This window comes from Xenopus laevis, chromosome 1L (genome assembly GCF_017654675.1).
Source record: "Xenopus laevis strain J_2021 chromosome 1L, Xenopus_laevis_v10.1, whole genome shotgun sequence".
Classification (NCBI taxonomy): domain Eukaryota; kingdom Metazoa; phylum Chordata; class Amphibia; order Anura; family Pipidae; genus Xenopus; species Xenopus laevis.
This window is the reverse complement of record NC_054371.1, coordinates 149716755-149733394: the sequence shown is the minus strand read 5'-3', so window position 1 is coordinate 149733394 and position 16640 is coordinate 149716755. Positions and strand designations below refer to the sequence as shown.

The window sequence follows — 16640 nt, the reverse complement described above, 5'->3', positions numbered from 1 at the left end:
GAATTCTCCTTTAAAATTACACTGTGCTGTGTTACAGGTGTTTCACTAAATACTGCGTTATTAGAGCCCACAGGGGTGCTTCTATAATGAGGAGGCCTGAGAATCTCGCCTCAGGCGGCAAAATGTGGGTCAGTACAAGGGGCGGCATTATGGCGGGTGTAATAGACTGCTGCTCTGCTGCGGACGCGGTAAAAAAAAAAACTTGCTTGGCAAATGTAAATATGTGCCGCACATAATGCGGCTTCAGCTTCTGTCAGTTCCCTCCTGCTGCTGCCCGGCTGCCGCCCTGACTTGTCCCGTGCGGAGTACGGTGCTACTTGCCAGTGAAAGGTGGGTCGGTGTTTGCACGCGATAGCGCACATGTCTTCTTGGTTGCGCGCTTGCGATTGTGCATCCTTGGTTGCGTCATCGGTTGTGTACGATTGAGCGCTGTTCAGCACTGCTGTGGCAGGGGCAGAAGTGGCTGTCCGGCCTGACTCGGCAAACGGCAATGTCCTCAACTGTAATAATAAGGATATTTAAAGTCCCTGAGGAGTAATGGGTAGGTTAAGAGGTTATTCAGGGGTTGTGTATATGATATGAGAATCCTCCCTATCCAGTAGCAGTACATTGGGCAGCCTTTTCCTTTCTAGCCCGGATTTAATGTTTTTATGTTTATTCTCCAAGAAGCTGTGGGTCTGTTGCCGGTGGGTCAGGATGAAGAGGAAACTAGCTCTTGTGACTAGATGGCAAGCCGCAAGAAGAGAATGAGCCCCCTGTGTGATACATAATTGCTGCTACACCAGGGAGCCTGGCAACATCGCACCCATCACGAGATGCAGTGACGGTAGTACAGGGGCTGAAAGATGAGCATAGGAAGGTTTGCGCTTAACTCAATATAAATTTCTGCGCCTCTCACAACTGCGCATCCCAAGCACGCCAACAACCATCCTGCCCTCCTAAACCTATACCATCCTCGTCACCACATTCTATACCATCCTGCCCTCCTAAATCTATACCACCCTCCTCTCCTCATTCTATACCATCCTGCCCTCCTAAACCTATACCACCCTCCTCTCCTCATTCTATACCTCCCTGCCCTCCTAAACCTATACCACCCTCCTCTCCTCATTCTATACCATCCTTTCCTCCAAAACCTATACCATCCTCATCACCACATTCTATACCATCCTCCTCTCCTCATTCTATACCATCCTGCCCTCCTAAACCTATACCACCCTCCTGTCCTCATTCTATACCATCCTGCCCTCCTAAACCTATACCACCCTCCTCTCTTCATTCTATACCATCCTGCCCTCCTAAACCTATACCACCCTCCTCTCCTCATTCTATACCATCCTGTCCTCCTAAACCAATACCAACCTCCTCTCCTCATTCTATAACATCCTGTCCTCCTAAACCTATACCATCCTCCTCTACAGGGGCGCTTCTATAATGAGGCAGCCTGAGAATCTCCTCTCAGGCGACAAAATGTGGGTCAGTACAAGGGGCGGCATTTTGGCCGGTGTAATAGACTGCTGCTCGAAACCTTGATATGCACTGTGATGCCTCAATTTTACATCTCCTTAATATAAGTTTGTTCAGCATTTACTTAATTTTCTTGTGGCCCCAATACGTTATAATGCAGTAATAATCTATAGTGTACCATTAATGCTACAGTTTCTACTGCATCTCCAATCATCCTACACTTATTCTGCTTGACTCTTCTCCTTTCAATGGAAGCAACCCTGTCACATCTCTCTGTTCTTCAGAGGGATTTTTAACAGTGCAAGGTACTGTAACTTAAAGGGATTGTGTCATGATTTTTTTGGTGTCGTTTTTATTTCTAAATTACACTGTTTACACTGCAAATAATTCACTCTATAATATTAAAATGAATTCCTGAACCAGCAAGGGTATTTAGTTGTAATATTGGTGTGTCGGTGCATCTCAGGTTATTTTGCCTGGTCATGTGCTTTCAGAAAGAGCCAGCACTTAAGGATGGAACTGCTTTCTGGCAGGCTGTTGTTTCCCCTACTCAATGTAACTGAATGTGTCTCAGTGGGACCTGGATTTTACTATTGAGTGTTGCTCTTAGATCTACGAGGCAGCTGTTATCTTGTGTTAGGGAGCTGCTATCTGGTTACCTTCCCATTGTTCTGTTGTTAGGCTGCTGGGTGGAAAGGGAGGGGGTGATATCACTTCAACTTGCAGTACAGCAGTAAAGAGTGGTTGGAGTTTATCAGAGCACAAGTCACATGACTGGGGGCAGCTGGGAAACTGACAATATGTCTAGCCCCATGTCAGATTTCAAAATGAAATATAAAAAAAAATATTTTTAGAAACAGATTTCAGTGCAGACTGATGTGTTTTAAAAAAACAAACAATATTTTCCCATGATAGTTTCCCTTCAAGCACTACATTTCCTGTACATTTCTTGTGTGATAACTGACTAATAGTAGAATAATTATTTAAAGGTTTTTAATGTCTCTAGGTTAAAAAAATACAGTCTACAAAGTATCCATATACTTTATTAACTTTAGGGACAGCATGGTAACACATTTAAGGGTAATTTACCTATCTTGTATGAGAAAGGCATGGTGTGTGGGGGCGTGACTCGGGGTGTGGCTTGAGGGCTTGACATGGGGCGTGGCACGGGGGCGCATTACCATGCTTTCGCCTCAGGCAGCAGAAAGGCCAGAATCACCCCTGAGAGCCCAGAGTATGAATGGATACTCCTTATATACTTACCTGTAACACTTCTCTTTCCATCATCTTCAAAAGTCTCCTTAATGTGGAACCATGTGCCATATATCTATTAACCAGAAGCACAAGAGAGTTTACCTGGTTCACAGAGCCATATTAAAATAATAATTATGTATGTGCCCAAGAGTAATAGCTTCACTTTAAATAACACTAACTGCATCTAGTTATAACTTTCATGCCAGTATACATTTTCATAACTGCCAGTGCATGCTTGGCTTGTGAAAAGTACATGACAATCCACTGCACTTTTATCACTGCAACATACAGTACACAGCTGCACTATAGACACATTACAAATAAATTGTGTATCTAAAGGCACAGTCATTTTCTAACACAATGGCTGTTGTTTTGAACCTCATGGCAGTGGATATATTCTGAGATGTGAACAGAACATGCTACAGAAGCTGATAATCCCCTGGAATGTATTTTTATCTTGCAAAATCAGCTCAAAATTACTTGGCCTCTGAAATGTTTATGTTTGTGAAACTAAAGATAAAGTGCAATGGCCCTTATCTTTATGCCTCCAATAACATTAAAATCATACATTTTACAGTTTATGTTTAAGCTGATACTATTCTTGGTTTTTGCTTCTGGACAAAAAGTCTATAGAAGCTGTGAAATCAGGTCACAAGAGATGTCTGACCTTCTTAGTAGGATGATTACAGCTTCTGCAGGTATAAACTTATATCATTAAATACTCATCTCATGTAATACACAAGTGCCAAACCCACACTGCTCCTGTGCATGCCTTTCTATGCTGAAACATATATGTGGTTTGCTGGGAAAACTGTGCCTTCTAAGTTATTAGTGTTAAAAAAAAGTGTGTACTTACCCAAGCCCTATTTAGATAATTGTTTGCTTAGGTGACAGTAGTATAGTTAAGGGTAAAACTACACTGGAAGTTTTTGTGGGTTAGAATTTATCTGATTTTGCCATGCAACAGCATGACGTTTGTAGAATCCTATGAAATCGGATCCCCCTATAGCTAAAATGTAAAGTCAGATCAGATAAAGTCTGATGGTGTAGTTTGTTTATGCATCTACATTAATGAAAAAAGTCAGTCAGTTTTATCTAACGGATGAAGACACAGTAAGCAGCGTTGCCATCCTATAGTTGAGTCACATTCGATGGAAACTTTTCCATGTAGTTTACACATAACATTTTTGTATCAGCCCCATTATATTTTGACCCATGGTTTATGTAAAAGAGGAGCAACGTTAGTGTTGCCACCTGGCCGGTATTTTACCGGCCTAGCCGGTAAAACACCAGCCGGGGCCGGTATTACAAATTTACCGACAATGTAGCTGCCGGTAAATTTGTAATACATCAAACAAATGCCCGTGGCCTGCACCCTAGTAAAAACTTACCTTTTTGCTGCTGCCTTGAGTCCAAAAGCGCGATGTGGCCCTGCCCCCTTTGACGTCACGACTGGCCCAGCCAATCACGCACCATGGATCCACCCCCTTAATTGTCACAACCTGCCCCTTTGAAGCCAGGGCCCGCCCTTTTATTCCCGCCCCCTCCACCAGCCGGTAGAGATTTTTTTAAAAGGTGGCAACCCTAAGCAACGTACTTCTGGCTATTATTGCTTTTATGTACAAAAATACCTGCTGTTCTTTATTAAATAAGCACACACATGTAAGGTGCTTATTGGCGAGCCCCAGCTCTATTTATATAATAGGCTCACAAGTGAGTGTTTTATAGTTGTAATGGAAGAAATGTTGGCAGTTTGTGTACATTCGTTGTTATTGGCCATATTATTTATGTATGTATTGCCTCCAGGCTTTGGAGTTTTATGGCTATTATTGCTCTCATATCAAAAAAAGACCTGCCCTTCTCTTAGACTATGATGGGAAATGATTATTTTGTTCTCTCAGAATACTGTGGTAATTAAAACACTTTCCATTGCATTTAGAGATGATAGTGAGCAATTTGTCAGCTCTTATTAAGTGGCTATGATTGTCAAAGGCAGTTTTGTGTTATTTACTCTATAAATCTTCACCTGATAATACAGTTGTGTATCCATATTTTGTCATTGTGCTAATTTTAAATCCAACAGTGTCTGTTTTGTGTTATGTCTTACCACACTATTGCACCAAGCCATTCTGGTGTCAGGAGGTTCCTGAATTTCATCCAGGAAGTATAAGCTTGTGGCCATGGCATTTTTATATTTCATCAGCAGATCACTGGCTGCAATATTTCCTAGCCACCACAAATATATAGAATTCTGTGGGAAAATGTACAAGTGTCTTTTTTTTCTCCAAGAACTTTGTCTCAGATTGTGCTTTACAGAACATGTAGCACCCCGAATAAACATTTGCAAAGAGCATTGGTGCATGGGTTTTGAGGTAAAGTTATTCATTGACAGGAAAATAGCCCAATAACCTGCCCATCTTCCAGGCTCATGATGGCTTATAAAACATATTTTTTTTAAGCTCCTATTAAATCAACTGCTTTTTATGCTACAAAACTTTGATACAAAACTTACACTCATTATTTTCTGGAGAATTACAGGTATGGGACCTGTTATCCAAAATGCTCTAGACCTAGGGTTTCCAATCTTTCCACAATTTGGATCTTCATACCTAGAAAATCATGTAAATATTAAATAAACCTAATAGGCTGGTTTTACTTCCAATAAGGATAAATTATATCTTAGTCTGGATCAAGCACAAGGTATAGTTTTATTATTACAGAGAAAAAGGAAATCATTTTAAAAAATGTGATTATATATAGAAAAAATGGAGTCTATGGGAGATGTCCTTTCCATAATTCTGAGCTTTCTGGATAACAGGTTTACAGATAATAGATCCCATGCCTGTATAATAAAATATGTTTCTAGGCTAATAAAATGTAATTTGCTATCATGCTTTGTACTGTTTTCTAAAATATATGTGTGTGTGTGCAGCATGCTTTCATACAGAGAAAGTTTCTCCTTTTTATCTTCCATCATACTCTCATGTAATGACTCACCCTGGTGGTCTAGTGGCCGGCAGGGTCGTCTGCCACATCTCCAGCGGGGACAACCACCGCATGCTGTCTTTCTCCTCCTGTGCCAGTATCTCTATGGTGCACGCAGCCGCTCGCTTCTGGGTTTACGCATCGCACAATGGTGCTTTGAATGAAAACTCATTGCCCGATGTTGGTTCTATTCGTTAGTATCCTGGGTGTTTATTACTTGTGAATCCTGCTTGATCTATTGTTATTGACCCTTGCCTGCCTGCTGACTATTCTGAATCTCTCCAATCTGACCCTTGCCTGCCTGCTGACTATTCTGAAACTCTCCAATCTGACCCTTGCCTGCCTGCTGACTATTCTGAAACTCTCCAATCTGACCCTTGCCTGCTGACTATTCTACACTCTCAAATCCTGATCCTAGCCAGTCTGACCATTCCTTGAACTCTGCCTGCACCGAACCGGCCTGTATGACTATTCTTATCTGCTTGTGCTGGCTCGGCCTGGCTGTCCACATTGTCTGTCTGGCCTGTCTTCCATCCAGTATCCTTGGTGAAGCGATTCTGCCCCTTTGCTCATCCAGAACCTTTAGCTTTGCTCCTCTCCAATGCCGGGCCTACTCGGCCGGCGCCCTAGGCAACCCGGCCAAAACTTCGCCCCCGCCGCTTGCGCATGCGCAGAAGGCAGTGACACGCGAGTGCGCATGCGCAGAAACCGCACGAGTGCGGATGCGCAGAAAATGTGCGAGTGCGTATGCGTAAACTACGTAGAAGTGCGGCCACAGCTAATGAACATAGCGGTCCGAGCTAGGGGAAGGCGTCAGAAGAGGTACGTGCCTGGCGCCCCTGTGCCTTTGCGCCCTAGGCAAGTGCCTCTTCTGCCTACCCCTAGTTCCGGCCCTGCTCCTCTCTTAGTAAGACCTTGCGGCATCCAATTAGCTGAGGGCTCCTCCCGAGCTGAAAGGCGGCAGCAGAAGCAAAAGCCGAGTCCAGGGAGCCTAGCATTGGTTCTGGAATTAGGGTGCCGAATGTGACACATCTCATGTGTCATTGTATGACATCAGTCACAGAAAAATGTTATGCTAACTTAAATTGAACATATCTGAGGAAGCATTCATACTGTTTAATCTGATGATCTAGTTAGTCCTCGGAACAGTAAACTGAGGTTGCAGATAAACCTAGCCTCACCTAGGTAGTAAATGACGCAACATTATTTAGATCATGTTCCAGCAAGGATAGAAAATATTTGTGTATTTAAAAATGTTACTAACATTCTGTAATTTAAAGGACTGGGATAACCTGTTGTAATGGGATTTCTATAGGGCTCTAATTTCAGGGAGCCCTGCAATTAACAGCTGCTTTTAGCAGAAATTACTTCCAGAGCTCCCTTTTGGGTTTTGCTGACTGGCACGTGCTAATGCTGTATCCATGCAGGATCATTTACGTGCTGGAAATGACGCAATGTATTGCAAGTAAAACGGGAACGTAATCTGTGCCTGATTTACAAATTCATCTGAAAAATTAGCTTCACCGTTAGTAAATTGCAGAGCATTTCCCTGAGCACGTTGTGTAAAGTGTTATAAGTCGTACAATTTTGAACCCTTTTCTTTGCTAGTACATGAATCCAGGGCAACAGTAAAGGTCTGTTGTATGTACATTATGCAAAGCTCCCCATAGACGCGACGATTCTTCATGCCGAACGACCGATTTTAGGGAAGTCCAACCAATCCTTCGAAATTATTGTGCGGTTAGTGGGATTCGAACGATCGTACATCTTACGATTTTTCGGCCGACATCTGTCAGGAAATTGATCGGCCAGGTCAAAAAATCTTTGTTGGTCCCAGAACAATTTGTCTATGTTTGCAGGGCCAAGCAGGCAGCTCCCCTTTGTTTTCCTGGCAAATTGGTCTTTTTAGTTGATGGTCAATTCGTACGATCGAGAAAATCGTGGTCTCTCAATGAGGATCTGATCTTTTAAAAATCTCAACATCTATGGCTAGCTTAAGTCACTGTCAGTGTGGGTTTCTTGATTGTGGCTACAGCATGGTAAAAGCACAGAATATCTTTATTTCCTAAAATCCATTCATTTGTATTGATTTATGAATTTGACCCAGACTGGGACTCAACTGAAGGATGTTTCTAATTATAACCATGTTTACCAACAAATTAATGATATTGGATTGTTCAACTTGTGAAATGGGATCCTGTTGACCACCCAGAACAGCAAGGCAAGCCATTTTTGGGTCCAGACCATAAGGCAATTGTATGGGACAATCAAATCAAGTAACATGTGAGAAATATGGTTTCAATTGCATCTCTGTACGGGGCTATGTGACACCAAGAAAACGGTCTGCAATTGTTTTTTTCCATTGTAGACAAACATTTTATTTTCAGGTGACATGCAAATGTGCCATACCTGTGGTGATTCAATTTGTATGCAAACTGAAACAACTGGGGATAACTATATGTGTTTTTCCACCTCTTCATTTCCAGTGCCGGATAATAATACTGACATTATTTGTGTGATATTACAGACTCAATTCAAACATTTCTGTGAAAGAAAACATTACAGTCCTGCTGTGTAGTAATTAGTGGTAAACAAAGTTAGTACCGTAACTCAGACTTGATATAATGATTGGAATGATAAAAATACCAGTTATTTGATTTGATTTCTGCTAAAAGTCATTATTTACTGTCTATAATAATATATCGTAACAATCTTTGTTCTGATTCCTTCCTATCCATCACCTTTTCCCAAGTCCCCTGGTGCTCTGAAATAAATGGTTTTGTAGTGTATAGTGACAACCAGATGCCCTGGTCATGGGGACATAAAATGAGCTGTCAATACATGTATGGCCAGCCAAAAATTGGCTAAGGTATGGATGATTCATAGGGTACAAGTTGTATAGCCTTATAATGTTCAACCCATAGACCAAGTAGTTGGGTCACTAGCCTTAAACCTGTGAATATCTAGGTTGTTTGATGACCTAATACATAAACTTGGCGATCAATCAGTCCTGTGTTCTGCTTTGGCCTATCAGCTTTGGTACAGTCACACCTGAAGTTGACCAGCCAAATCAATATTTTTAAGGGGCCACAAAGGCAAAGAACATCTGAACATGTGGACAAAGTTAAAATACTTGCAGGTATATACTTGTATATGCATTACTTCCAGTAAACTAGCACAAAGAATGTACAAAGTATAGTTACAGTCTATAAATGCTGCAAAGGCATTTTCTTGCATTTCTCCCAATTTTGAGGTCAGTGAGCTGAGGGCCTTTTAGCTAAGCAGTAAATTCATTTCCAGTTAACTTCTATTGCTTCATCTTACTGAGCTGTTGGTATTCAGGAGAATTTCATGCTGTTCCCATCAGATAAAACTGTTGTGTAATATGGTTTTGTAACTGTTTACTTGTTAGTGAAACCTATAGCTATGAAGTAATGTGAACATAATATTAGTAAGTGCAAAAATTGATATTTTTTTATTCAATGTTAAAGGTAAAATGTCATTTATAAAAGACCCATTTAATCTTTCACACATTGAGATCTGTGTGGTGCTCTATAGCAGGAGTCCCCAACTTTTTTTTTATCAATGAGCCACATTCAGAAGTGGGAAGCAACACAAGCATGAAAAATGTCCCTGGTGTTGACAACTAAAGGCTTGATTGTCTAATTGGTTGCCCTATGTGGACTGGAAGCCTTCGGGAGGCTCTGTCTGGCAATATATATGGTTTTTATGCAACCAAAACTTGCCTCCAAGCCTGGAATTCAAAAGTAAGCACCTGCTTTGAGGCCACTGGAAGCAAAATCCAAGGAGATGATGAGCAGCATGCTGCTCTATAGTATGTTTTTAATACAAATTAGTATTATCTGTGGTCCTCTGTAGTTATGCTCATATTCAAGACAGTTTGTCCTCCATCGTTTCTTCTCGTAAGAAGTGAAGGCAGTCCTTCTTATATGGATACAGTGGGATCACGATTTGCAGCAATAAATTGCTGCTTCATAATTATTACCATTAGCGCATAGCTGGTTAGTGCCTGAGAACACAAAACTTATGAACTTAACACTAAAAAAATATTTTGAGGTTATTATACCTTTAACAAAGATGTAATTATAATAAATGAGGGGTTTGAGTTTTAAATGCATGTTCTTCTTGCAGCTTTAGCTTTGGCTGTTGGCCAAGTAGCTGTTCTTGACCAGAGGTAAATGATTTGCAGTTCTGTAGAAAGAAGTGCTTATGCCATGAATGTGTTGCAACTTTCTAGGAAATCTTTGACTCTAGGACAATTAATGGTTTTGTGTTGGCTGGCTTATAGGTACTTTTCCTTGTGAATATTTCCAGTTTGCTGATATTAGATTCATTTCATTTCTACTGGATGTGTGCATGAGGGATGGAAGAGTTTGCAAAGGAAAAAACATCATTTTTACGATAGAACATTGATACGATAAAAGGGGACTCATACACTCCTGTGTATCTAAGATTGTGTTTAAAATAAAATGCAGCATCATTCTTTTAAGGAAAATCACATAGGTGAGTGACATGGTACATGTAGTTTTAATGTGTCTATTCACAGACATGCTTAGATCCATTGCAGATTTTCTAGGGTGATAACCATTTCTGGGAAGAATTTCAAAGAGCTGAGTTACAGCAAAGCATATTCTTGATATGTGTAGTCATGTATTCTGCGCTAGGGCCCCAGTTGTTCCAAAACAAGGTCATGAGTAATTGAAATTACCAAATATACGGCTGGAAAGGGAATTTGTGCCAGGAGCATAAGAAATTAGGTCCACACACATGCACACAACCTGAAATTTGTGTATTTAATAGTGTCATGAATATATAAGATAATTGCAGAAGTGGCTTATAAAAGAAGTAGTAACTACAAGTGGCAGTGGCAGTAGAAGTTATCTAGGACATTCAGTTTCACTGATAACTTGATGACATCAGAGAAGGGTAAAGTCCAATAACACACCTCACGCTGACCCACTGATTGCAATATGATATAAGAATATAAGCTTAGAACAGTATGGCAGCTTTTTAATTGCCAAGTGACAGCCTCAAATACTAGTGGGTAGCCAGGTATTGCATGTACTTTTTAGTGTTCATTAGTTTACTCTCTTGCAGTTCTGAGAATATATATATTTAGTGCCATAATGTCTATATGTTTATTCCAAAACAGTAACAGTGCACTGGACAGCATGACTGGGACAGCAACTCTAAAAATAAACAACCCAAACCCTAGCATATTGAATTTGTTTTGTTTTTTAATAAACCCCATGCTGTGGTCATAGGCATCAGACTATGAGGACTTTGTATTTGACCACAGTCCAAGTATATATAGAAGGGTTATACCACAATTCCTTCATCTATTTTTTAATTGCATTAACATATGTATTATTTTTATATGTACATGTTTTATCATTATCAATGTCATTATCTTTATTGTCTCCTGTGGCATAGGTGGAGTAGAATTAGTAAGGATCTTACATCGATATTAAGTTTCCCTAACCCATTTATATATGTAAATGTGTATCAGACTTATGTTGCATTTTTCTGTTGCCAAAGCAGCCATAGTCTCGGGCTGGCTGAATTAATTTCTCATTACCCACCTATTGTATCATATCGCCCCACAAGAACATAGCATGTGCCATGGCATAGCAGCCAAGACGGTAAAGTCTGAAGTAATCTGGGGTACAGTCACAAGTCCTTATGGATATCTATAGGCATAGATTCAGAACAGTAAGATAATGTTTCCCATAGCTCCCACGCTATGCTAAACATATTCTTATTTTAACCATAGCAAAGGCAACCTGTGTGGTATTGGTAATTTTCTTAAATTGTCATTAAGCTTTCATTTGATTAGTTTACTGAAACTTGTGTATTTTAATACATATACCCCCCCCGCCTTATAAATTCACTAGTTATTTATTTTACATTTGTTTTACTGTCTGCTTTATTAATTTGCATTAATATGTCATGCTTCCTTAAATGTTCTCAATACCTTGGATATTTTGTATGTTTCCTGTGGAACTAGGGCATATTTTGAATAGTTTATACCCTGGATTCACAAAACATGGCTCTTCTGAATGTTACAATATGTAAAGTATTTGTAGTGATGGTATATCAGTGTCTTCTGAAGGCCAACAGCTTGCAGAAGAATGTTTTATAAGCCCTTGTGCTACCTGCCATTGACATGAACTCAACTAACCTAATTCAACTAAGACCACATCTAAGGCTAATGGCCTACTTAATGTTTTGTCCCATAAATACATATTTGAGCATTTTAGGTTGTAAAGCACTTGCCACAAGCTACAGCAATCTGCTTCTATTAATTTCAATGATAGGAGGGCATATAGTGTTTCTCTGCTGGCTATAATACACTGGAGGGAAAACTGGCGTAGGCCTTAGGGCCGGTCTAGTTTCTCTGTATTATGTCTTTTAAATCATTATTGTATTGTTAACAGTAAATTAAAGGTTTCCTGGCAGGTGACAATGGCACCTGCAAAAGTATTAATATATTTGAAAGTGGTGTCAGGTCAGGTAGTCTAAACTGTAACCTTCATAATCTAGTTCATCTCTTTTTAGTTTGATGGGGGCGGGGGTTGCTGATGAATAAACTCTTAGGATTAGAAAGTGGAGATCATTTGGCATCCTATGCTGCTTTTTTTTGTAATAGGGTGTTGTAGAATAAATTCTGCGTTTTTCTGAGAATAGTTTTTTTTTTTCATTTGCTTGATTTTGTAGGATGGATTCATCCAATCTGCAGCCAAAGGCACGTCTTAAATTTCGTTCCAGCTATAGGGAAATTTCAACTTATTCTATTAATGTTTGCTACATGTTGAAACAGGTGCTTGCAACAAAATCTTCAAAAGGCTCTAACTTAATTATGAATTCTCTTACATTCCAGAACTCGTACAGGAGGGTTAAGTATGTACAGAAAGGAGCACAGAATGCTGTGAAACAAAAACAAGGGAAATAGTCTTGAAATCTCGAGAAAATTATAGCATATTTTATGCCAAGATCATTCTCTGAAATGCCAAGTAGAATCATTATGATAAATATTCACTTTTCATTATCGATTTAATGAAAAATCGGAATGCAATGATGAGTATTTAAACCTAGTTAAATGTTAGTTCAGATTAAATCAGTAAATAGTGGTATTCAGTATAATATGCTCATTTGCCGTCAAGGCTTAAAGAATCATGTGATAAGCATTCCTTTTTCTGATGACTGGGAAAATGTTTTGGGAGTCACTTCGAATCTAATCCATATTATGATGGCTATTCCTAAGTGTAAAAATTGGGAATCCTCCTTTGACCATCTCCAGCAACTTCAGTTGTACATAGACGTCTAAGGGAACCCTATATTATTGAGCCAAATCCCCTTTCCTGCAATGATTAAATAATGGGTTTTATGGAAAAACATATATAGAGGGATGGTGTATCTAGTACATGGACAGTTGAGAGAAGGGAGAATGGTGCTCTTGGATTTGATTACCGATGTATAATTGACTTGCATCTCATAAACCAGCAGTTTATAATTTCATTATAATCAGAAACGACACTGTCTCCTTGTTTTATATAAGCCTCAACCTAGAAAATAGAAATGTTACAATATATTAGTCTTGCTGGGCAATGTGTGCTGCTGTTCAACTGGTAATATGACATTATTATTATTATATATCAGTGGTTAGTTTGACCTGCATGGTATAAGATTGACCTTGGGTCGTGTTTGTGTGTTTATGAAAATAATCCAGTTATCTGGCTGTACCCTAATTCCACTATGTTTCTGTTACATAAATAGTTAAAAAAAACTGATTTATTCATTATTTATAACTTTTTTTGTAGGTGTGGATTTGTGGGACTGTAGGAAATACATATTATAGAATATTATATGGTTATGGTTGATTTTTTTTTATAAATATTTCATCCACTGTCTCTTTTTAGATCCAAATATACCTACAATATTTTTGCAAATCCAATAGAATTAACATTTTGTGTTTGCATTTATCATTCTCTTTTACAGGGGGAACACAGAGACTACCACGTGCAGTGGGAGTGGCTTTGGCAAAAGAGCTCATCTTCTCTGCTCGTGTACTAGATGGAAATGAAGCCAAGTCGTTGGGATTGGTCAGTCACGTGGTGGAGCAGAATGATGCCGGTGATGCAGCTTTTAAAAGAGCTGTTGCACTAGCACGTGAATTCACACCTCAGGTACAATATATTTCTGCAGTGCAAAGTGCAACGTTTCAGGGCCACGCCCCTTTATCAAGCAAAGGGGCGTGGCTCTGAAACGTTGCACTTTGCACTGCATTAATAAAATTGCAAGGACTCGCCCTGCTGCTTTAAATCATGTGTGCCAGTAAATTTTCTCGTGCCTGGTTGTGAGGTTTCCGATTCCTCTATCGCTGGGCACCAGAAGGATAATTTTGCTCTGGTGATGTGGGGTGTGTGGCTTCTACAGTTTGCAACTGATCCTCAGCATTCAGCTCAGATTCAAAAGCAACGGTTATGGCCCATGTGCCCCCCCCCCTCAAGTCACTGATTGGTTACTGCCTGGTAACCAGTCAGTGTAAACCAAGAGAGCTGCAAAGCAGGAAGTAGTGTTCTGGCTATTATGTTAGACATCCAGTCACTCCAGCCTTTATACATTACATTTTTGCTTAACTAACCATATTAGAAACATTTATCATTTTGCACAGCCTCTGTTTACCCAGTGTTTATTTTTATACTGAACTATTCCTTAAAAATGGAACACACATAACCACTCAACCTTATAACTGCTTTGACTGAAGTGTCAGTGTTGTCCTTCTTGGGCAAATGTTAATGTTCATCTGTACACTCCGTAAAAAATCATTTGGTTTGTTAAAAAGATTTATAGCTGCTCTAAATGGTGAGGTTAGTCCAACCCCAGCCATGGAAAAGATCCTAGAGAGATACAGTCATCACTTTTCTCCACCATCTCTGAACCTTTAACTAAGAACACTTTAGGTGATATTGGGCATTTACTATTTAGTAAAAGCCTGCAACTATGCAGTGTTGCATAAAAATACATAAAATAGCAGCAGTCAATATATAATCAATCTTTTAGTAAGCAACAGATTCTGTGTTAACATAGTAGGTTAGGTTGAAAAAAGACACACATCCATCAAGTTCAAGCTTTTAACTTTTTTAACCTGCCTAACTGCTAGTTGATCCAGAGGAAGGCAAAAAACCCCATATAAAGGGGAGGAAAATCAGACTTGTCAATGGATCAACTTGTACTATGAGCTATCTCCCATAATCCTGTATTCCCTCACTTGCCATAAAGCCATCCAACCCCTATCTAATGTATCAGTGTTAATATTTCACTTGTTATTTCTAACAGTGTGACATTAATTTGGTATAAAATGTGTCACATAGATATATATATAGATATACTTTATATATAATTAATGTATCAGTGTTAATATTTCACTTGTTATTTCTAACAGTGTGACATTAATTTTAGGTAAAAAAAATAAAAATCAACAATTTGGTGTAAAATGTGTCACATATATATATTTAGATATACTTTCTGTTGTGTTTCTGTTAAAATCAGTTACTCTAACTGAGCCTGTTGAGTGCAGTATTTTTTCGCTATTTTGTACACAGTTTACCTGCACCCAGGCATGCTGTGTTTTTGTTTTGTGAGTGCTCCTCTATATCCATATATATATATATATATATATATATATATATATATATATATATATATATATATATATATATATAAATATATATATATATATATACATATATATAATATATACAGCCTTCAAAATGGACCCGCACTCCAATCAAACGGTTTTATTAAAACATCACTCATGTACCCAACATTAATAAAGGCCCCAATGTTGGCCGAAACGCTGGTTACACAAGTGATGTATAAATTCAATAAAATCTTTGATCACAAGAACTTTTGGAGTGCTGGTCCGTTTTGAAGGCTGCATATTACATTTTGACCACAGCACCCACCATTAATCTTTGGAGGAAGAGTGTGGGTACTAACAGAACAAATATATATATATGTGTGTGTGTGTATATATAGGATCCATTATCCAGAAGGCTCCAAATTATGGGAAGGCCATCTCTCATGGACTCATGGATAGTTTTAATAATAAAACTATACTTTATACTTGATCCCAACTAAGATATAATTAATCCTATTGGTGGCAAAACAACTCCATTGAGGTGAATTCATGTTTAAATGTTTTTTTAGTAGACTAAAGTTATGGATATCCAAATTACAAAAGAACCTCTTATCTCGAAAGCCGTAGATCCCGAGTATTCTGTATAACAGGTCCCATACTTGTACTGACAACAACAAAAAATACAATATCAGTTGACTTGCTAAACAAGTTTATTAGTAATTATGCATAAGCAACTTGCATATAGTCCATTTCAGTGTACACGTATTGTACTTATTTAGTTTTTACACACGTTTTCTAGTAACTTTGCAGGTACTGTATTCCTCAGTTTTATAATCATGCCAACTGGTGTGGCAAACAAAGCAGCACAGCATTGGGTTTTGACTTTTATACCACTTAAAAAGTGACAGTCTGGGATTATGTTGATATTTGTATTAGTCTGACCTTAAATAATTGGGTCACTCAAAGGGTTAAAGTAAATATTTGTTAATACTTTTCAAGGGAATCAAGATGAAACAGCTTTAAGAGCCAAGAGAATTATATAACCTTCAACTGAGCAACACACTTGAATGTGTTCATCCACATAAGTATGTCATTTTGCCCCAAGGCCTCCAGACCTTCTGCCAAGTACATTCATTACTTCATTTAAAAAAAATTCAGCTTGTTCTTTAAAATAATGTGTGTGCATTTGACTAATCTTTTGGCAGGTTGAAATGTATAATTCAAAATGTATGATACAAAAATGCATTATACATATATATATTAAATAAAA

The 16640-nt window shown here is 38.8% G+C and overlaps 1 protein-coding gene across 2 annotated transcripts in view; it reads left to right on the top strand.

The window, feature by feature from the left end:
- The window catches only part of LOC495229 (methylglutaconyl-CoA hydratase, mitochondrial), a 133187-nt gene that overhangs the window by 102524 nt on the left and 14023 nt on the right, over nucleotides 1–16640 (top strand). For both annotated transcript variants that reach the window (XM_041564753.1, XM_018259303.2), the window contains exon 7: nucleotides 13726–13913. In XM_041564753.1, the coding sequence (XP_041420687.1) occupies nucleotides 13726–13913 (188 nt within the window). The remainder of the gene's footprint in view (nucleotides 1–13725; nucleotides 13914–16640) is intronic.